This window comes from Salvelinus alpinus, chromosome 26 (genome assembly GCF_045679555.1).
Source record: "Salvelinus alpinus chromosome 26, SLU_Salpinus.1, whole genome shotgun sequence".
Classification (NCBI taxonomy): domain Eukaryota; kingdom Metazoa; phylum Chordata; class Actinopteri; order Salmoniformes; family Salmonidae; genus Salvelinus; species Salvelinus alpinus.
The window spans coordinates 2,029,864-2,051,326 of NC_092111.1; the positions used below are offsets into that span (position 1 = coordinate 2,029,864).

At 44.1% G+C, this 21,463-nt stretch overlaps 2 protein-coding genes and 1 pseudogene across 16 annotated transcripts in view; all 3 read left to right on the forward strand.

Moving 5' to 3' along the window:
* The window catches only part of LOC139554432 (ubiquitin-associated protein 2-like), a 74,928-nt gene extending 73,296 nt beyond the window's left edge, over positions 1-1,632 (forward strand). For all 11 annotated transcript variants that reach the window (XM_071367205.1, XM_071367207.1, XM_071367211.1 and 8 more), the window contains one exon: positions 26-1,632. In XM_071367205.1, the coding sequence (XP_071223306.1) occupies positions 26-121 (96 nt within the window). In that variant the 3' untranslated portion in view covers positions 122-1,632. The remainder of the gene's footprint in view (positions 1-25) is intronic.
* Positions 1,573-16,580, forward strand: hax1 (HCLS1 associated protein X-1). Of its 5 annotated transcripts, none has more exons than XM_071367218.1 (7): positions 1,573-1,689; positions 3,004-3,239; positions 3,602-3,819; positions 3,970-4,033; positions 14,316-14,446; positions 14,749-14,863; positions 15,197-16,580. In XM_071367218.1, exons 2-7 carry the CDS (start codon positions 3,023-3,025, stop codon positions 15,268-15,270), a joined length of 819 nt encoding a protein of 272 aa, XP_071223319.1. In that variant the 5' UTR covers positions 1,573-1,689; positions 3,004-3,022; the 3' UTR covers positions 15,271-16,580. The 5 variants fall into 5 exon arrangements, with proteins under 5 accessions (XP_071223319.1, XP_071223321.1, XP_071223320.1 ...); XM_071367220.1 differs by having other exon boundaries at positions 3,004-3,230; XM_071367219.1 differs by lacking the exon at positions 1,573-1,689 and adding an exon at positions 1,873-2,033.
* Positions 16,581-16,756: 176 nt separating this feature from the next.
* Positions 16,757-19,408, forward strand: LOC139554434 (aquaporin-10-like; annotated as a pseudogene).
* Positions 19,409-21,463: the final 2,055 nt, after the last annotated feature.

A 21,463-nucleotide genomic window follows, 5' to 3' on the forward strand; every position in this document is an offset into this window, starting at 1 on the left:
CTTTTCCTATTTTCTCTCCTAACAGAGTGGCACTGGACAGCGCAGCCAGAATGCTTCACTTCAACAGAAAACCCAGATCAACAAGTCTGCATACAACAGCTACAACTGGGGGGCCAACTAACACCTGGCCCCATGTGTCCCAAAGTCTGACAGAAAAGGGGGTATCCTTCCCCACAAACGGTCTCCATGTAACCCCCACTCTCTTAGAGATCCCCTCCCCACTCTTTTTGTTCAGCACACCGGCAGTACTCACCCCTGTCATGGGTGTCGCTGAGCTGAGAGGCAGTCTTGTAAGAGCGGGATGGAGTTAAATGATTATAGTAACAGACCATTAAGAGCAGAGTATTGAGTGTCTGGAATTTGTATAATGTCCAACCCCCCTCCCTTTCGCTCTGTTGTATGTAACATTGAGCTGTTTTCTAATATAAATGTTTTTTGTTTTTTTTACTGATGGGAGGAACAAAGATGTTGAAGGCGGGAGACAGGCTGGTTTTCTATTCTCACCCTCTCCCCCTTATACTTGGGCGAAATGTAACTTTCCCACCATAAACCCAAACAGATTAACTTTTTCCTTTGTTTCCCATTGAGTTTGTCCAACATTTTAGTTTTAAGAATGGATTTTCTAAATTGGCAGAGGAATTGTGAAGTGTATTTTTTACCATTATGTATATGTGTGTATGCACATGTGCGGAGTGTTTTTGTGTGTACACTGGTGGGCCTGGGGTGTGTACCGGTCCTCTCGTTACTCCCAAACGCAGTGAGTTACACACTCATACCATGTAAAATGATTTCCCATGTTTCCTATGTTGTAAAATAGCTTTACCCCTGATTAAAAATGTAACATTTGTAGATTGTTGCTTATTCTGCAAGAGTCGTACTAGAGGCCAGGGGCACACCCTTACCTACCTATGTGTTGAAGTTGTTATTTTTCTAATCCCCCCCCCCCAATATATTAGGAAAGCTGCAGCAATGATTACTAATGGACAAAATTGTACTATGTTTTTGTCTGATTTTCTTTTTGTACTGTGCGTTAAAAAAATATATTTAAATGGCTTAACTTGTCTTGTACATATATAAAAAAAAACAAGTACTGTAGTCCTTGTTTGTTCAATGGCTTCCCCCCTTCCCTTTCTCAGATCCTCACTTGTTACCTTTTTTGTTTCATGGTTTATTTTGTTTTGTAAAAAATATATAATTATTAAGTAAATATAACAGGAAAAATACATTTTCATCATTTTGGATGTGAATGTCTTTTTTTTAAGAAACTTTATTTTTCTATCATGTGGCTTGTAAATACAGCAGTCTTTTTTCTTCAACTTAGTCAGCTAAACACAGTGGTGCCCAGTCTTGGTCTTGGTTGGGGCAGTCATTCTGCAAGTTTCCCTTTATCTAATTTCTATATAAAACAATATTGATATCATTTGGTTGAATACAGTACCTCATTCAAAAGACCTGGATTGAAGGGAACCCTCAAGGACAGTCTTACATTAACAGGTTTGGACATCACTGCTCTGTAGTCATCCAAGAAAGTGGGGGTGGGGTGGGCAGGGCTGTGTTCTTACACAGTTGGTTTGGACGACCAGCAGTATCAAATAAAACTCAACTCAGTGATTGTTTCTCTGTAGAACTCTGCATGGTGCATCCTTGTCTTTTTCTTCCAGAAAAAATAGCATTTTGGTGAGCTAGAAGGTAACATGTCAAGTAATTTCATTGAGTCAAATTCGTGTATCGATATTTCCTTCACAGACTAGCCTGTTGCACTTAAAATTCAAAGCACATCTGATTTGTTAAATAAATCTATTGTATTGTAACGACCCTGGGTTTATAAGCGCGGAAATCGACACTGCCGTTCGAGCATGCTTTTGCGGCACAGTCGATAGCGCGCCAGACTTCGGGCTAGAAGGTCGAGGGTTCGAGACTGTTTCATTACAGTTTTGACCTGAAAGAAATTAACTTGCTACACAATTATTTTGAGGGGACTACTAATCACGCACATCAGTGCTGCCGCTGGTCCTCTTGAAGTGGAGATCTAGGTACAACAAAAGATATGTCGCCAGATTGTAGTCCTAAAACCCGGGAATTAGTTATCTTTGGTTCGTTCAACATCCCTATGCGAAAAAATGATGAATGGGGAAAGAATATGGTTTTGGAATAAACGCCGAAAATAAGGTTTGAGATAATAATAGAAGTCGGTTAACATGACCATTATGAAGCCGTTGTGCTTTTTTTTATTTTATTGCATAACTAAGTGACGTTTGCTAATGGAGATTGTCGCAGAACAGAACGTATAAAAATATCCTAAACCTGTGTTTACCACATTATTTTCGGCGTTTATCCCAAAAAGCCCTTATATTCCCCAATAGGCTTTGTCCAAGCGAACCATGGAGTTAGTGCCTACAAAAATACGCCATTACTATTGCCCTACGGTAAACTGGTCGGTGTGTTCCAAAACCGTCGATTGCGTCATTCTTCAGGAAAGTCTATGACTTTACGGCAGTGTTGACATCGTCCTTCGACTGTAGTTCAGCATGAAGTAGCTAAATTTACATCAAACGTTTGATTCAAATGAGCTTATTTGATCTATTTCGTGGATTTTTTTGGGTACCTGGAGGAGGCCATGATCGTGGTGAGGGCCGAAGGTGAGATCCCTAAAGCCAGCTAGCTTCAGGCTGGTTTACTAGCTAACTAGATAGCATAAATGGCGTTGCATAACTTGCTTCATAATTAGTGTCTTGAAGCCAATTAAACCACCGCTGTAACTAGTATAGCTGACTAGCTATATGTTTGGCTAGGTATTTAGTGTTACGTATTTCAATTGCTTGTCTTCTACCACGAAAGAAGTATTGGATTTGACATAACTTGAAACGTGTCATTTGCTCCAGAGACCAGGAGGTGGGGCTAAAGTGTAGGTTAAATGGTACTTTCTTGTACAAGCACTGCTGCTTAGATGCAGTGACATGTCTTTAAAGTTTCTCCTGGCTCACTTTTCCTAATCTTGCTCAGGGACCCCTTCTTCGATGGCATGACCCATGACGATGATGATGACGAAGAGGAGGATGGACTCTACTTTGATGGTTCCCAGGGTGGTGGTGGCCAGCAGGACCTGTTTGATAATCAGTGGAGGTTTGGGTTCAGCATGGGCCCAAACGGAGTGAGGATCCAGGAGCCTGAGATGTTTGGCCAGTTCTTCAGAGAGATGGAAATCTTATCACAGCTAGGGCGATACGATGGTCAGTTTGGTAGGAGCAGTCATCCTTGGCCTGGTCTCAATATTTTTTTTGTCATGACAAGGAGTTGGTATGACACAAAACCAAGACAACCCTCAGACATACCTCTAACAAGTTGATATTGACAGGGGGATGCTGATTGTGTAGTGTGAATGAAATTCCCTGGTTAAAAAATATATGGTTATAGATGAGCCATGTAGTTACTTCTGGTTTAGTTATTTAACTAAGAAATATGTGTTCACTAATGTTTGCCAATTGCCATAACCAACTGAGCATCATCTCTGTAATAGACTGGTCTAATAACACTATTACGCCAATTACTTTTTAATATAATCTAAACACTATCAATCTCTGTGATCTTTCCCTCATTCCAGGTGTTCCCAGTATTGAGGCGCCCCTTTCCCAGGACAGGTCAGAGAAAGGTGGGGGAGGATCCAGTAGTGGAAACTCCTTGAGGGACTTCATGTTGAAAGGCCCCAATGACTGCCCATGCGGGTCGACTGGGCTACCATCAGGACCATCAGGAGAGCCCAGGGTCGATAAGAACCCTCCATCTGGTGGCCCATGTTTCCCCAACACACCCTTTTCTAAGGTATAGGAGAGATCTATCCCAGTCATCATTCTCAAATTACAATATAGTACATTCTGAATAATAATCTTATGAGCTACACATCCTACAGGTGGTTACTTTTTGTGTACAGTTTATTCTCTTCATTAATCGTGTCCTTTTTATTTTCTCCAGTTCAATGATATTTGGAGAGGAAGGCTACAAAGGGGTCAAAAGCAGGAGCCACAAGCAGACAGAGGTATGGGCATGTTATTGTCAAACGGCCAAGTTATTTGGATTTAGACGCAAGATCCTGTAAAATCAAATTTTATTTGTCACGTGTGGCGAATACAACAGGTTGACCTTACCGACTCTCTTCTCTGTATACATCAATGATGTTGCTCTTGCTGCTGGTGATTCTCTGATACACCTCTACGCAGACGACACCATTCTGTATACTTCTGGCCCCTCTTTGGACACTGTGTTAACTAACCTCCAGACGAGCTTCAATGCCATTACAACTCTCCTTCCGTGGCCTCCAACTGCTCTTAAACGCAAGTAAAACGAAATGCATGCTATTCAACCGATCACTGCCCGCACCTGCTCGCCCGTCCAGCATCACTATTCTGGATGGCTCTGACTTAGAATACGTGGACAACTACAAATACCTAGGCGTAGACTCGCATTAAGCATCTCCAATCCAAAATTAAATCTAGAATCGGCTTCCTATATCGCAACAAAGCATCCTTCACTCATGCTGCCAAACATACCCTCATAAAACTGACCATCCTACCGATCCTCGACTTCGGTGATGTCATCTATAAAATTGCCTCCAACACTCTACTCAACAAATTGGATGCAGTCTATCACAGTGCCACCCGTTTTGTCACCAAAGCCCCATACACTATCCACCATTGCGACCTGTACGCTCTCGTTGGTTGGCCCTCGCTTCATACTCGTCGCCAAACCCACTGGCTCCAGGTCATCTACAGGTCTCTGCTAGTTAAAGCCCCGCCTTATCTCGGCTCACTGGTCACCATAGCAGCACCCACTCGTAGCACGCACTCCAGCAGGTATATCTCACTGGTCACCCCCAAAGCCAATTCCTCCTTTGGTCGTCTTTCCTTCCAGTTCTCTGCTGTCAATGACTGGAACGAACTGCAAAAATATCTGAAGCTGGAAACACTTATCTCCCTCACTAGCTTTAAGGACCAGCTGTCAGAGCAGCTCACAGATCACTGCACCTGTACATAGCCCATCTATAATTTAGCCCAAACAACTACCTCTTCCCCTACTGTATTTATTTATTTATTTTGCTCCTTTGCATCCCATTATTTATATTTCTACTTTGCACATTCTTCCACTGAAAATCTACCATTCCAGTGTTTTACTTGCTATATTGTATTTACCTCGCCAACATGGCCTTTTTTTTGCCTTTACCTCCCTTATCTCAGCTTATTTGCTCACATTGTATATAGACTTATTTTTCTACTGTATTATTGACTGTATGTTTTGTTTATTCCATGTGTAACTCTGTTGTATGTGTCGAATTGGGATGCTTTATCTTGGCCAGGTCGCAGTTGCAAATGAGAACTTGTTCTCAACTAGCCTATCTGGTTAAATAAAGGTGAAATTAAAATAAAAAATGCTTATTTACAAGCCCTTAACCAACAATGCAGTTAAGAAAATAAATAAATAAACTAAAGTAACACAGTAAAATACCAATAATGAGGCTATATACAGGGGGTACCGATACCGAGTCAATGTGCGAGGCTACAGGTTAGTCGATGCAATTTGTACGTGTAGGTAGGGGTAAAGTAACTATGCATAGATAATGAACTGCGAGTAGCAGCAGTGTAAAAACAAAAGGGGTGGGTGTCAATGCAAATAGTCCGGGTGTCCATTTGATTAATTGTTCAGCAGTCTTACGGCTTCGGGGTAGAAGCTGTTAAGGAGCCTTTTGGACCAAGACTTGGCGTTCTGGTACCGCTTGCTGTGCGGCAGCAGAGAAAATAGTCTATGACTTGGGTGACTGGAGTCTTTGAGACATTTTTGGACCTTCCTCTGACACCACCTAGTATATACAGTTGAAGTCGGAAGTTTACATAAACTTAGTTTGGAGTCATTAAAACTCATTTTTCAACCACTCCACAAATTTCTTGTTAACAAACTATAGTTTTGGCAAGTCGGTTAGGACATCTACTTTGTGCATGACACAAGTCATTTTCCAACAATTGTAGACAGACAGATTATTTCACTTATAATTCACTCTATCACAATTCCAGTGCGTCAGAAGTTTACATAGACTTTACATACAGAAGATGACTGTGCCTTTAAACAACTTGGAATTCCAGATTATGTCATGTCTTTAGAAGCTTCTGATAGGCTAATTGACATAATTTGAGTCAATTGGAGGTGTACTTCAAGGCCTACCTTCAAACTCAGTGCCTCTTTACTTGACATCATCGGGAAATCAAAAGAAATCAGCCAAGACCTCAGAAAAAAAAATTGTAGACCTCCACAAGTCTGGTTCATCCTGGGAGCAATTTCCAAATGTCTGAAGGTACCACGTTCATCTGTACAAACAATAGTACGCAAGTATAAACACCATGGGACCACGCAGACAGCATACTGCTCAGGAAGGAGACACTTTCTGTCTCCTAGAGATGAACGTACTTTGGTGAGAAAAGTGCAAATCAATCCCAGAACAACAGCAAAGGACCTTGTGAAGATGCTGGAGGAAACAGGTACAAAAGTATCTACAGTGGGGAGAATAAGTATTTGAAACACTGCCGATTTTGCAGGTTTTCCTACTTACAAAGCATGTAGAGGTCTGTAATTTTTATCATAGGTACACTTCAACTGTGAGAGACGGAATCTAAAACAAAAATCCAGAAAATCACATTGTATGATTTTTAAGTAATTCATTTGCATTTTATTGCATGACATAAGTATTTGATCACCTACCAACCAGTAAGAATTCCGGCTCTCACAGACCTGTTAGTTTTTCTTTAAGAAGCCCTCCTGTCCTCCACTCATTACCTGTATTAACTGCACCTGTTTGAACTCGTTACCTGTATAAAAGACACCTGTCCACACACTCAATCAAACAGACTCCAACCTCTCCACACTGGCCAAGACCAGAGAGCTGTGTAAGGTCATCAGGGATAAAATTGTAGACCTGCACAAGGCTGGGATGGGCTACAGGACAATAGGCAAGCAGCTTGGTGAGAAGGCAACAACTGTTGGCGCAATTATTAGAAAATGGAAGAAGTTCAAGATGACGGTCAATCACCCTCGGTCTGGGGCTCCATGCAAGATCTCACCTCGTGGGGCATCAATGATTTACATTTACATTTACATTTAAGTCATTTAGCAGACGCTCTTATCCAGAGCGACTTACAAATTGGTGCATTCACCTTATGATATCCAGTGGAACAACCACTTTACAATAGTGCATCTAACTCTTTTAAGGGGGGGGGGTTAGAAGGATTACTTTATCCTATCCTAGGTATTCCTTAAAGAGGTGGGGTTTCAGGTGTCTCCGGAAGGTGGTGATTGACTCCGCTGACCTGGCGTCGTGAGGGAGTTTGTTCCACCATTGGGGTGCCAGAGCAGCGAACAGTTTTGACTGGGCTGAGCGGGAACTGTACTTCCTCAGAGGTAGGGAGGCGAGCAGGCCAGAGGTGGATGAACGCAGTGCCCTTGTTTGGGTGTAGGGCCTGATCAGAGCCTGAAGGTACGGAGGTGCCGTTCCCCTCACAGCTCCGTAGGCAAGCACCATGGTCTTGTAGCGGATGCGAGCTTCAACTGGAAGCCAGTGGAGAGAGCGGAGGAGCGGGGTGACGTGAGAGAACTTGGGAAAGTTGAACACCAGACGGGCTGCGGCGTTCTGGATGAGTTGTAGGGGTTTAATGGCACAGGCAGGGAGCCCAGCCAACAGCGAGTTGCAGTAATCCAGACGGGAGATGACAAGTGCCTGGATTAGGACCTGCGCCGCTTCCTGCGTGAGGCAGGGTCGTACTCTGCGAATGTTGTAGAGCATGAACCTACAGGAACGGGTCACCGCCTTGATGTTAGTTGAGAACGACAGGGTGTTGTCCAGGATCACGCCAAGGTTCTTAGCACTCTGGGAGGAGGACACAATGGAGTTGTCAACCGTGATGGCGAGATCATGGAACGGGCAGTCCTTCCCCGGGAGGAAGAGCAGCTCCGTCTTGCCGAGGTTCAGCTTGAGGTGGTGATCCGTCATCCACACTGATATGTCTGCCAGACATGCAGAGATGCGATTCACCACCTGGTTATCAGAGGGGGGAAAGGAGAAGATTAATTGTGTGTCGTCTGCATAGCAATGATAGGAGAGACCATGTGAGGATATGACAGAGCCAAGTGACTTGGTGTATAGCGAGAATAGGAGAGGGCCTAGAACAGAGCCCTGGGGGACACCAGTGGTGAGAGCACGTGGTGCGGAGACAGATTCTCGCCACGCCACCTGGTAGGAGCGACCTGTCAGGTAGGACGCAATCCAAGCGTGGGCCGCGCCGGAGATGCCCAGCTCGGAGAGGGTGGAGAGGAGGATCTGATGGTTCACAGTATCAAAGGCAGCCGATAGGTCTAGAAGGATGAGAGCAGAGGAGAGAGAGTTAGCTTTAGCAGTGCGGAGCGCCTCCGTGACACAGAGAAGAGCAGTCTCAGTTGAATGACTAGTCTTGAAACCTGACTGATTTGGATCAAGAAGGTCATTCTGAGAGAGATAGCAGGAGAGCTGGCCAAGGACGGCACGTTCAAGAGTTTTGGAGAGAAAAGAAAGAAGGGATACTGGTCTGTAGTTGTTGACATCGGAGGGATCGAGTGTAGGTTTTTTCAGAAGGGGTGCAACTCTCGCTCTCTTGAAGACGGAAGGGACGTAACCAGCGGTCAAGGATGAGTTGATGAGCGAGGTGAGGTAAGGGAGAAGGTCTCCGGAAATGGTCTGGAGAAGAGAGGAGGGGATAGGGTCAAGCGGGCAGGTTGTTGGGCGGCCGGCCGTCACAAGACGCGAGATTTCATCTGGAGAGAGAGGGGAGAAAGAGGTCAAAGCACAGGGTAGGGCAGTGTGAGCAGAACCAGCGGTGTCGTTTGACTTAGCAAACGAGGATCGGATGTCGTCGACCTTCTTTTCAAAATGGTTGACGAAGTCATCAGCAGAGAGGGAGGAGGAGGGGGAGGAGGATTCAGGAGGGAGGAGAAGGTGGCAAAGAGCTTCCTAGGGTTAGAGGCAGATGCTTGGAATTTAGAGTGGTAGAAATTGGCTTTAGCAGCAGAGACAGAAGAGGAGAATGTAGAGAGGAGGGAGTGAAAGGATGCCAGGTCCGCAGGGAGGCGAGTTTTCCTCCATTTCCGCTCGGCTGCCCGGAGCCCTGTTCTGTGAGCTCGCAATGAGTCGTCGAGCCACGGAGCAGGAGGGGAGGACCGAGCCGGCCTGGAGGATAGGGGACATAGAGAGTCAAAGGATGCAGAAAGGGAGGAGAGGAGGGTTGAGGAGGCAGAATCAGGAGATAGGTTGGAGAAGGTTTGAGCAGAGGGAAGAGATGATAGGATGGAAGAGGAGAGAGTAGCGGGGGAGAGAGAGCGAAGGTTGGGACGGCGCGATACCATCCGAGTAGGGGCAGTGTGGGAAGTGTTGGATGAGAGCGAGAGGGAAAAGGATACAAGGTAGTGGTCGGAGACTTGGAGGGGAGTTGCAATGAGATTAGTGGAAGAACAGCATCTAGTAAAGATGAGGTCGAGCGTATTGCCTGCCTTGTGAGTAGGGGGGGAAGGTGAGAGGGTGAGTTCAAAAGAGGAGAGGAGTGGAAAGAAGGAGGCAGAGAGGAATGAGTCAAAGGTAGACGTGGGGAGGTTAAAGTCACCCAGAACTGTGAGAGGTGAGCCATCCTCAGGAAAGGAACTTATCAGGGCGTCAAGCTCATTGATGAACTCTCCAAGGGAACCTGGAGGGCGATAAATGATAAGGATGTTAAGCTTGAAAGGGCTGGTAACTGTGACAGCATGGAATTCAAAGGAGGCGATAGACAGATGGGTCAGGGGAGAAAGAGAGAATGTCCACTTGGGAGAGATGAGGATCCCAGTGCCACCACCCCGCTGACCAGAAGCTCTCGGGGTGTGTGAGAACACGTGGGCAGACGAGGAGAGAGCAGTAGGAGTAGCAGTGTTATCAGTGGTAATCCATGTTTCCGTCAGTGCCAAGAAGTCGAGGGACTGGAGGGAAGCATAGGCTGAGATGAACTCTGCCTTGTTGGCCGCAGATCGGCAGTTCCAGAGGCTGCCTGAGACCTGGAACTCCACGTGGGTCGTGCGCGCTGGGACCACCAGGTTAGAGTAGCAGCGGCCACGCGGTGTGAAGCGTTTGTATGGTCTGTGCAGAGAGGAGAGAACAGGGATAGACAGACACATAGTTGACAGGCTACAGAAGAGGCTACGCTAATGCAAAGGAGATTGGAATGACAAGTGGACTACACGTCTCGAATGTTCAGAAAGTTAAGCTTACGTTGCAAAAAATCTTATTGACTAAAATGATATAGTACTGCTGGCTGGTGAAATAGGCTAGCTAGCAGTGGCTGCGTTGTTGACTTTGTTTGAAAGTGTAGCTGGCTAGGTAACCTCTAACTGGCTAGGTAACCTCGACAATTACTCTAGACTACACAATTATCTTGGATACAAAGACGGCTATGTAGCCAGCTAAGATCAAACAAATCAAACTGTTGTACTTTAATGAAATGAAATGTAATACTACCTGTGGAGCAAAGCGGAATGCAACTACTCGCTCCAACCCGGAAGTGCGTATCGTAGAGGGAGAGGCAATAGAAGTGTTGTTTCTTGTATTATTGTCTTTTGTGTCTTTAGAGGACTGCTTCACCTTAATGTCCCCTTTCCCTTTTCTTCTGTCCTTATTTTGTCCCACTTTGTCCCTTCTTTGTCCCTTCTTCTCTTCTGCCAACTAGACACTCCTTGTTAGCTAGCTAGCTTCTTCCAGGAATGTCCCTAGCAACTGCCTAGCAACAGGTAAACAACTTAGCTAGCTAAGAAAACGGTATAATTTTATGAAAAATTTTTACTTTTTCAAAAGCCTTTCTTCTTTGTTTGCTGCTTGTTTGGTCTCCTATTCAGTTTGCAGTTTTCTTTTGATTTTTTTCGATGTACTTTACTCTAAAAAAACATTTAAATTTCAATATTTGTAGGAGCTCATCTTTTCAGCTGCTGCTGCTTAATTTGGAACTCCGGAACATCATCGGAATGATCATGAGGAAGGTGAGGGATCAGCCCAGAACTACACGGCAGGACCTGGTCAATGACCTGAAGAGAGCTGGGACCACAGTCTCAAAGAAAACCATTAGTAACACACTACGCCGTCATGGATTAAAATCCTGCAGCGCACGCAAGGTCCCCCTGCTCAAGCCAGCGCATGTCCAGGCCCGTCTGAAGTTTGCCAATGACCATCTGGATCATCCAGAGGAGGAATGGGAGAAGGTCATGTGGTCTGATGAGACAAAAATAGAGCTTTTTGGTCTAAACTCCACTCGCCGTGTTTGGAGGAAGAAGAAGGATGAGTACAACCCCAAGAACAGCATCCCAACCGTGAAGCATGGAGGTGGAAACATCATTCTTTGGGGATGCTTTTCTGCAAAGGGGACAGGACAACTGCACCGTATTGAGGGGAGGATGGATGGGGCCATGTATCGCGAGATCTTGGCCAACAACCTCCTTCCCTCAGTAAGAGCATTGAAGATGGGTCGTGGCTGGGTCTTCCAGCATGACAACGACCCGAAACACACAGCCAGGGCAACTAAGGAGTGGCTCCGTAAGAAGCATCTCAAGGTCCTGGAGTGGCCTAGCCAGTCTCCAGACCTGAACCCAATAGAAAATCTTTGGAGGGAGCTGAAAGTCCGTATTGCCCAGCGACAGCCCCGAAACCTGAAGGATCTGGAGAAGGTCTGTATGGAGGAGTGGCCCAAAACCCTGTAGCAGTGTGTGCAAACCTGGTCAAGAACTACAGGAAACGTATGATCTCTGTAATTGCAAACAAAGGTTTCTGTACCAAATATTAAGTTCTGCTTTTCTGAAGTATCAAATACTTATGTCATGCAATAAAATGCAAATGAATTACTTAAAAATCATACAATATGATTTTCTGGATTTTTGTTTTAGATTCCGTCTCTCACAGTTGAAGTGTACCTATGATAAAAATTACAGACCTTCACATGCTTTGTAAGTAGGAAAACCTGCAAAATCGGCAGTGTATCAAATACTTGTTCTCCCCACTGTATATCCACTGTAAAACGAGTGCTATATCAACATAACCTGAAAGGCCGCTCAGCAAGGAAGAAGCCACTGCTCCAAAACCGCCATAAAAAAGCCAGACTACGGTTTGCAACTGCACATGGGGACAAGGATTGTACTTTTTGGAGAAATGTCCTCTGGTCTGATGAAACAAAAATTGAACTGTTTGGCCATAATGACCATCTTTATGTTTGGAGGAAGAAGGGGGAGGCTTGCAAGCCGAAGAACACCATCCCAATCATGAAGCACGGGGGGGGGGGGGGGGGGGCAGCATCATGTTGTGTGGGTGCTTTGCTGCAGGAGGGACTGGTGCACTTCACAAAATAGATTGCATCATGAGGGGAAATTATGTGGATATATTGAAGCAACATCTCAAGACATCAGTCAGGAGTTAAAGCTTGGTCGCAAATGGACAATGACCCCAAGCATACTTCCAAAGTTGTGGCAAAATGGCTTAAGGACAACAAAGTCAAGGTATTGGAGTGGCCATCACAAAGCCCTGACCTCAATCCCATTGAACATTTGTGGGCAGAACTGAAAAAGCGTGTGCGCGCAAGGAGGCCTACAAAACCTGACTCAGTTACACCAGCTCTGTTTGGGTGAATTTTGGCTTATTCCTCCTAACTTTTTGTGGGAAGCTTGTGGAAGGCTACCCAAAACGTTTGACCCAAGTTAAACAATTTAAAGGCAATGTTACCAAATTCTAATTGAGTGTATGTAAACTTCTGACCCACTGGGAATGTGATGAAAGAAATAAAAGCTGAAATAAATAATTCTCTCTACTATTATTCTGACATTTCACATTCTTAAAATAAAGTGGTGATCCTAACTGACCTAAAACAGGGAATTGTTACTAGGATTAAATATCAGGAATTGTGAAAAACTGAGTTTAAATGTACTTGGCTCAGGAGTATGTAAACTTCCGACTTCAACTGTAGGTCCTGGATGCCAGGAAGCTTGACCCCAGTGATGTACTGGGCTGTATACACTACCCTCTATAGAGCCTTATGGTCGGGTGTCGAGCAGTTGCCATACCAGGCGGTGATGCAACCGGTCAGGATGCTCTCGATGGTGCAGCTGTAGAACTTTTTGAGGATCTGGGGACCCATGCCAAATCTTTTCAGTCTCCTGAGGGGGAAAAGGCGTTGTCGTGCCCTCTTCATGACTTTATTGGTTAGTTTGGACCATGATAGTTCGTTGGTGATGTGGACACCAAGGAACTTGAAACTCTCGACCCGCTTCACTACAGCCCCGTCGATGTGAATGGGGGCGTGTTCAGCCCTCCTTTTCCTGTAGTCCATGATCATCTCCTTTGTCTTGCTCACGTTGAGGGAGAGGTAGTTGCCCTGGCACCACATTGCCAGATCTCTGACCTCCTCCCTAAAGGCTGTTTCATTGTTGTCGGTGATCAGGCCTTAACACCCTTGTCGTCAGCAAACTTAATGATGGTGTTGGAGTCATGCTTGATCAAGCAGACGTTGGTGAACAGGGATTACAGGAGGGGACTAAGCACGCACCCCTGAGAGGCCCCTGTGGCAGATGTGTTGTTGCCCATCCTTACGGGTGGCGGCCCGTCAGGAAGTCCAGGATGCAGTTGCAGAGGGAGGTGTTTAGTCCCAGGGTCCTTAGCTAAGTGATGGGCTTTGTGGGCACTATGGTGTTGGAACACTGAGCTGTAGTCAATGAACAGCATTCTCACATAGATGTTCCTTTTGTCTAGGTAGGAAAAGGGCAGTGGGTTTGAGATTGTGTCATCTCCGGAGCAGCTGGTGCTCTCATGCATGCTTCAGTGTTGCTTGCATCGAAGCGAGCATAAAAGGCGTTTAGCCTGTCTGGTAGGCTCGCGTCACTGGGCAGCTCGCGGCTGGGTTTACCTTTGTAGTCCGTAATAGTTTGCAAGCCCTGCCACATCCGACCAGTGTCAGAGCCTGGTGTGTTGGGATTCAATCTTAGTCCTGTATTGACGCCTGTTTGATGGTTCGTTTGAGGGCATAGCGGGATTTCTTATAAGCGTCCAGATTAGTGTCCTGCTCCTTGAAAGTGCTTTAGGGTTGGGTTCTGGTATAACACTCATCATATTAGCAAATAGCAAACTTTTTAACACTGTAGTTTGATAAAGAAGCTGTAACAAAGGTAGATGATGAAAATATCCGACTTCTGCAGCCTTCTCTACAGTTACCTGTCTTGTTTTTTGTTCAATTTCCCAAACACCATCTCCTCAGATCTGGACTCGCAAGTGTCCCTTGGAGGGCTCGATCAGATTCTAGCGCCACCTGCTGGGTCTTCCACTCAGCCAAAGATGCGCTCTTACTTCCAGTCGGTCACTGTCACCAAAGTGGTGAAGCCTGATGGGGTAAGAGATACAGTTCACCTCGCAATGGTAGACAATAGAAATATGCATACTTATTTTTGAATGTTGTATCTTGGTCTACAGTAAAGTGCTCCCTGTTTTTTCCAAGATGGTCAACATGGAGGCACTCCATTTCTGCGTCCCTATAGGCCCTGGTCAAAAGTAATGCACTACATAGGGAATAGGGTGCCATTTGGGATGCACACCATGTTCAATCCACTGTTTAGAACCATGCAAAGTTATAGAACCCTTATTGAGTTTCCATGACAGTCTTGGATGTTCTGTTTTGTATTTGTTTTGTTTAGAGTGTTGAGGAGAGGCGCACAGTCCAAGATGGCCAGGGGAACGAGGAAACCACAGTGACTTATATAGGGGGGCGCGAGGGGGTACAGGATCAAGCCGGACCGCTCTTACCACCAGGTCAGTGTCCTCCAGTAGGGTTTATGTTTCTAGTCACCAAACTGATGCCCCGTTTACTGTATCATATCATAATATGTCATTTAGCAGATGCAGAAATGGTATCATGAAATGGCAGATCATATTCAATTACATAGACCTATGATTTGACACAATTGTATGTGAAAATACCTTGACACTGAGAACCTTACATGGTCAAGGTTGGAAGCCATGTATTTATCACTGAATATGGGGGGAAACTGTATATTGTGATGATACATAAAATGCCTTATCAACCTCCAACAGAACGTTGTGCAACGGACTTAACAGTATATTAAAACACGTTTTTCCCCCCAGGTGGCACACACCCCTTTTCGGAAATGCACGATGATCTTTCCTTGTTTTCAAAATTCTTTGGAGGCAGGAGGTGAACCTATCGATTGGAAGCTCGGAAGAAGAATAAATGTCAAATCATTTCTAGACATTATTTCACTGTATGGCATTGTGGTATAGTAATGTTTAGGGTTGGGTTATATTTTCAGTAAGGATTTAATGAAGCCTGTTTATTGTCTCTCTCTTAACTATAGTTAGGCTGGATAAACTAAGCTTGGTCCCAGATCTGTTTGTGCTCTTGCCAACTCCATTGCCAAGCCAAAAATGACTTGGCATGACAAGGAGTTGGCATGATGTTACAACAGACTGGCACTCAGGCTAGAATAAAAAAAACGGAGTATTTCTGTACAGTAAAACGTGTAGCATGGCAGTGTGATTCTTAATTGACCAATACCCACTAAGAGAGCTAGGTAGAAAATATTATGGACAAAATTGAAGAGTCAAATAACCCTTTTGTGAATAGTTTGCAGAAACAGCTCAACCTAAATCAAGCATAAGAAAATTCTGACTTGTCAATATGCATATTTTATTTTTGTGAAGTCCTTTTCAAATTCTGCAATGTGAATTTATGACTGAACAATAGAGGCGTAATATATTTACACCTAGTGTTTTTTATAAAATTATGATGCTTGTTTAAATCTGTTGAAAAACGACCTGTCGGGGGCCCTGGTCAAAAGTAGTGCACTATTTAGGGAATAGGGTTTCATTTGGGACGCAGAACTCACATGAGGACCTCTAACCCTTTTGCCTCAATTTGGGTCACACTACTCAGAAGCATTTGCATTTTTTGTAGATCACACAATTTTTTGTTGTTGCCATTTCTATGAAGTAAGATTAAAAAGAACTAGGCTCTTATAACAATGAAATGGTATTTCCAGAAAACAAGCGTAACTTGTACCTTTTTGTTGTTGCCTGAGGACAAACTGAAGTAATTTTGAAGGTTGTTGACCAGTTTTCAACAAAAGCATTGCTACATGTACTCTGTAATATGGGTTAACTTTAATGTGATCTTCATGATGACATCTGCTACCACATTTTTGCTTTGCAAAAGACACACAATCTGATGTATGTTTTTGCCAGATACTTCTGTAGGTGTGGTGTTAATGGCCTGCTAAACAACAGTCCAAGGCTTCTAAATTTAAAATGTACTTCATGTCATACAATTATTTCTTGAGACGCAAGAGAGCTCGTAAGCTAGTATGTCTGTTTAGAAAATATAGGATGGTCATCTTATTGATGATGGAGGATTATCATCATTTAGCTAAACGCTCACCTCTGACCTAATCTGTTCCATGATATGGTCAGAGACGCAGCAACTGGTTTAAGAAATAAAAAATGTAAAAATGCAGTTTGTTTCTGACCTCGTGCTTGGCTACAGTAGTGTCAATTGTCTTACTGCAAGTAACTTATCTAGCATAGTTGCAGACTTTATTTGCTAGATTCTCCTACTCCCAGCCTAACTCCTACTCCTACTGATTGTGTTCATAGAGGGGACATATTGAATGGACAAGCTGAGATATCTGAACAGAGCCTCTGCAGACATACGGAGGCATACTCAGCCGGTTTAACCACAGATTACCAGTCTAGAGTTAGTTGTAATTATTTTTGCTTTAACACAGAACCACCAGGACAGGAGACAATCGTTGACCTAAGAGGGTGATATGATAGAGAACAATTGGGGGAATTGATTTAGTTGGGACAGTTTGGGACAGATGGGGATGGAGGTACTGAAGGGAAGGCTGAGGGTGAGGAATATGCTGTTTAGGGAGTTAATGGCTGAGACCTTGGCTATGTTCGTCCTTATGGTGAGTACTTCATCCAAAAATGTCTTCGTATTGTTATCAATGATCAAGGGTTGTTACTGTTTTATGCATTCTTAAATCTCATGAATTTGTTTATTCTGTGTTTGAATGTGCTTGGAAGCAAAAACTACCTCACCACAATTGAGGAACATTTTCAAAATGCTCTAGAATAGCTGTTCCTCAAGAATCCATTGACCATTCAAATATTTGTTTTGACAAGGTCAAGACTTGAGTTGGAATCAGATCCAGAAACGTGGAACTGAACAGAGCAACCCTGGGTTAAAACGGAATGTTCTAGAACGTACTCTTCTATCTCCTCCTCCATTGCAAGGGACTTGCCTAGTTAAACAAAGGTTCAATTAAAACAAAAAGTCTACGTGCTGCTTTTAGTTCTCGCCAACCTTGTTGCAATTTCCGTCTTTTTGTCTTCCATCGTTATTCCTTTATCAGTGTCTTTTGAAGACGTTTGGCAAGCATGCATGGTGACTACTAAGTTGACCTTGATCTCTCTTCCCCATTTCTCATCCACCCTTCCTCCTCTCTCCCTACTCCGTACCTCCTTCCTCGATCTCTCCCTCAGATGTTTGGCTGTGTGGCGATGGCCCAGGTGAAGTTGATTCGAGGGGCCAAGGGTGAGTACCTCTGTCAATATGGCCTTCTCAGTGGGTGTCATGAGTGCCATGTACATTGCCAGGGGCGTCTCTGGTAAGTGGTAATTCAAGACAACTACCGGTAGCCTCATAAATACACTGCTGAAATGACAGTTGTCATAGATATTTCTAACTCTCTTTCTTGGTTTTCCTCTCTCAGTCCCTCTATCCAGATGCTATTATGGACTACAGCGGTGGCGTCCTGACTGTGTACGGCCCAAATGAAACAGCCCCCATCTTTGCTACCTACCCATCCGAATACCTTTCTTTATGGGGCAGCTTCTTTGACCAGGTAGGAGGGAAAATAATCAGTGCATACAGTAATGCGTTCTTGAGGATTGTGGGTATTGTACCTCTGTTTGAGGAGATTTTACAGATGTAGGATCTTAATTTGACCAGTATTGTACCAAAAAAATTATCCTGCAGCAACACGATTTGAACGTTCAGTCCATGTTGTTTTATTGGTAGTTAGGTTATTCGTTGACCAAAAGTAGGCTAAATGAAAAGTGCAATACTGTTAATATAACCGTGTGTTATTGCGTGTTTTCAGTTAATTCATGTCAATCATGACGCTCATCTGCATTTCCTGTGGTTCAGGAAAATTCTCAGCAACAGAAGTGATCAAATTAAGATCCTACATCTGCACGTCTAACTTCATCACTAATCCTTTACACTGTACATGCTTTTAGTTTTCTATGTTATGTCTTGTTGTATCTACCATTCCTTCCCCACGCAGTTAGTTCCCTCTCAGGAAATAAAACCTATTTCAAAATGTAATTGAACTTGTAGTTCACAAAAGCTAATCCATACCTTTCTGTTGTTTCCTTCAGATGGTGGACACAGGTATGATCATGATGTGCTTCCTGTCCCTGGATGACCGGCGGAACAAGCCTGCCCACGCTGACCTGGTGCCCCCCCTCACCACCGTGGTTCTCATGGGGATCTCCCAGTCCATGTCTTCAAACTGTGGGGGAGGGACCAACCCTGCCCGGGACCTGGGGCCACGCCTCCTCACTCTGACCGCAGGATGGGGTAGAGGTCTTCACGTGAGTAATCTCGGCAACCCAGAACCAAAATCTCATGTCAGCCTCTCGATTAAGTAACATACATTTATGTACGTCTGTCCACAAGAGATTACACATGAGTGTCTTTGGGGAGTGAGATGTAGTGAGACATATTTAGATAATGCAACATTAGATCAAGGGACTCACATGGAGGTTCAGCACGTCTTACGTGCAAATACATTTGACATATAATATACATACTATGTGCACAGTCTAGAGCTCAACATAACAATGAAAAACCTCCCTAATCTGCACTAACTAACCTCTCTCTCACCCTACAGGTGCTATAACTACTGGTTTTGGGTCCCCATCGTGGCCCCAATGGTGGGGGCAGTGCTCGGCTCTGGGCTCTACCTGGTCTTCGTCCAATGGCACTGAGATAAATGAAACCAATGACTTGCAGTTCAAGACAATGGATAAAAAGCTGGAAATCATCAAAAACAACAATGCTGTAGAGAAGGCTCACAAGTTCTAGTTGGCATAACCTTGTCCCCAGGCTCAATTGCTACACAGAGAGAGTGCCGGCTGGGTGGATGCGTTTCTGCATTGATGAACTATAGAGCTGGCAACCGGCACTAATGAGATGTCGTACAGGGGTCGGTTCACAAATAGAGTACATTTTGTGTAGTGTTAACTTGGTAAATAAAAATCATCTAATTTTAACATTGTCATAAAGAACACATGTTCAACTTCATAAAAAAAAAACGTTTTCCCACCAAGAAAAATAAAGAATATAGTAAATGTCATTAATGTAACAGTGTTGAGGTTTTTAGCCATAAATCCCCTTGTGACAGGGGGAATGGAAGCTTGTGTGCAACAGGGAGGGGCAATTGAATTCAAGCTTCACAAAATATTTGTAATTGTTAAAACATTTCTAGCCCATCTATGGGTAACAGTTTTGACTTGTTATGTGTGACATGCTCAGTTTTTCACCACAAAACACCAGAAATGGCAAAGAGTAGAACCAGCTCACCTGCTTTTAAACTAATTTGAGTATTTGTAGACTTGTTTACGTGCTGCTGTGCGTTTTGTTGCTAACCTTACTTTGCTACCTGCCAACTTTACGGTTTTTACTTTTTAATTACCGTTTATATTTTGTTTTTCCCTTGCTCGACTTTTTCACTCCGGACGCTTTATCTGGACGTGGTTCGTCAGGACCTCCACCAGCCGAAACTAAGTAGTAACATTAACATGATGCCTTCTAATTGCAGTCGCTGTACTCATAATATACAGGAGAACGATCGCCTTACGGCGAGGATAGTCTTGCTGCAAGCACAGCTTCAGACGCAATCGTTAGGCAAGGTTAAGCAGCGAGTCAGAGGCCGAGTCTTCTCTGGTCTCTACTCCTCCCGTTACGGGGTCTGAGACGCCGAAGCCTCCCACCATTAGCTCTGACATATTGAAAACCCTAGTCATTGGCGACTCCATTACCCGCACTATTAGACTTAAAACGAATTATCCAGCGATCATGCACTGTTTACCAGGGGGCAGGGCTACCGACGGTCAGGCTAATCTGAAGATGGTGCTGGCTAAAACTGGGGAGTAAAGGGATATTGTTATCCACGTCGGCAACAACGATGTTAGGATGAAACAGTCAGAGGTCCCCATGCGCAACATAGCTTCAGCGTGTAAATCAGCTAGAAAAATGTGTCGGCATCGAGTAATTGTCTATGGCCCCTCCCAGTCAGCGTTGCCAACTTCTCAGTAAGGAGAGTAGCTATTGGCTGTCCTAAAAGTCACTAGAAGTCGTTAAATGACATCATCACCTAATTTGCATAATTGGCCATGTGCATGTAATTGTGATGGATGCTGTAGGAGAGAGGAATAACGTCGTGGGAGAGACAAAAAGTAAGTAAAAAAAAAAACTAAATATGTTTAGAACTACAAATGAACTTTCTTCTGTCGATTCTTGTTTTTTTTATGTCACAATTCCAACCCTCCTCCTTTATCTGGGCTTGGGACTGGCAAAAGCGACCAAAAAGGGACACTCTGGCGGAGTTACTTAGTTTTTGATAAAACATTTTGTTTTATAATTTTGTTTTGTTTTTAAGTTTAGTTTTCTTAATTTGGTTTGGTTTTTAACCTTATGGTCCACTTAGGAGCCCACAAGTCACAGTAAAACATGAACATTTTTAACCATAACATTTTTTTTACAATCTAAATGGACCAAAAAGAGACAATAGAAAAACACTGTCAATGGCAATGTGAGAAAATTATGGTAACTAGTCTGGACCTAATTCAGGTTATTTTATTTGATGTAAACCAGGGTGGGATCAGCCAGCGGCGGCTTCCCGCATGCGCGATTCATTTGCAGTCTTGAGTTCGTGACGGATTAATCAATTCTAAACTGGAAATACCTGACTTTAGCTAATGTTCCTCTTCAACCAACTGTAAAATAAAGACTTTTTGACCTGTGGTGCCGACCAATTCTAACTACTATAGACCAGAGCACTATGGGACACAGACTAGGTGCAGGCCACCTCTGACTGCAGCTGGGAGGGACAGCTGCGCGAGGACTGGGCCGCCTGTGAGGCCCACGGCAGCACCCGCTGCTCGTTGAGAAGAGTAAGAACAATACGTGCTTTCACGTCAGAGTCTCCAATAACACCAGAAAAAGTCGCTAGATTTGTCACTAGTCTCTTTTTTGAAAATGTGTCGCTAGAGGGGTCTGAATACTCGCCAAATATAACGACAAAGTCGCTAAATTGGCAACAC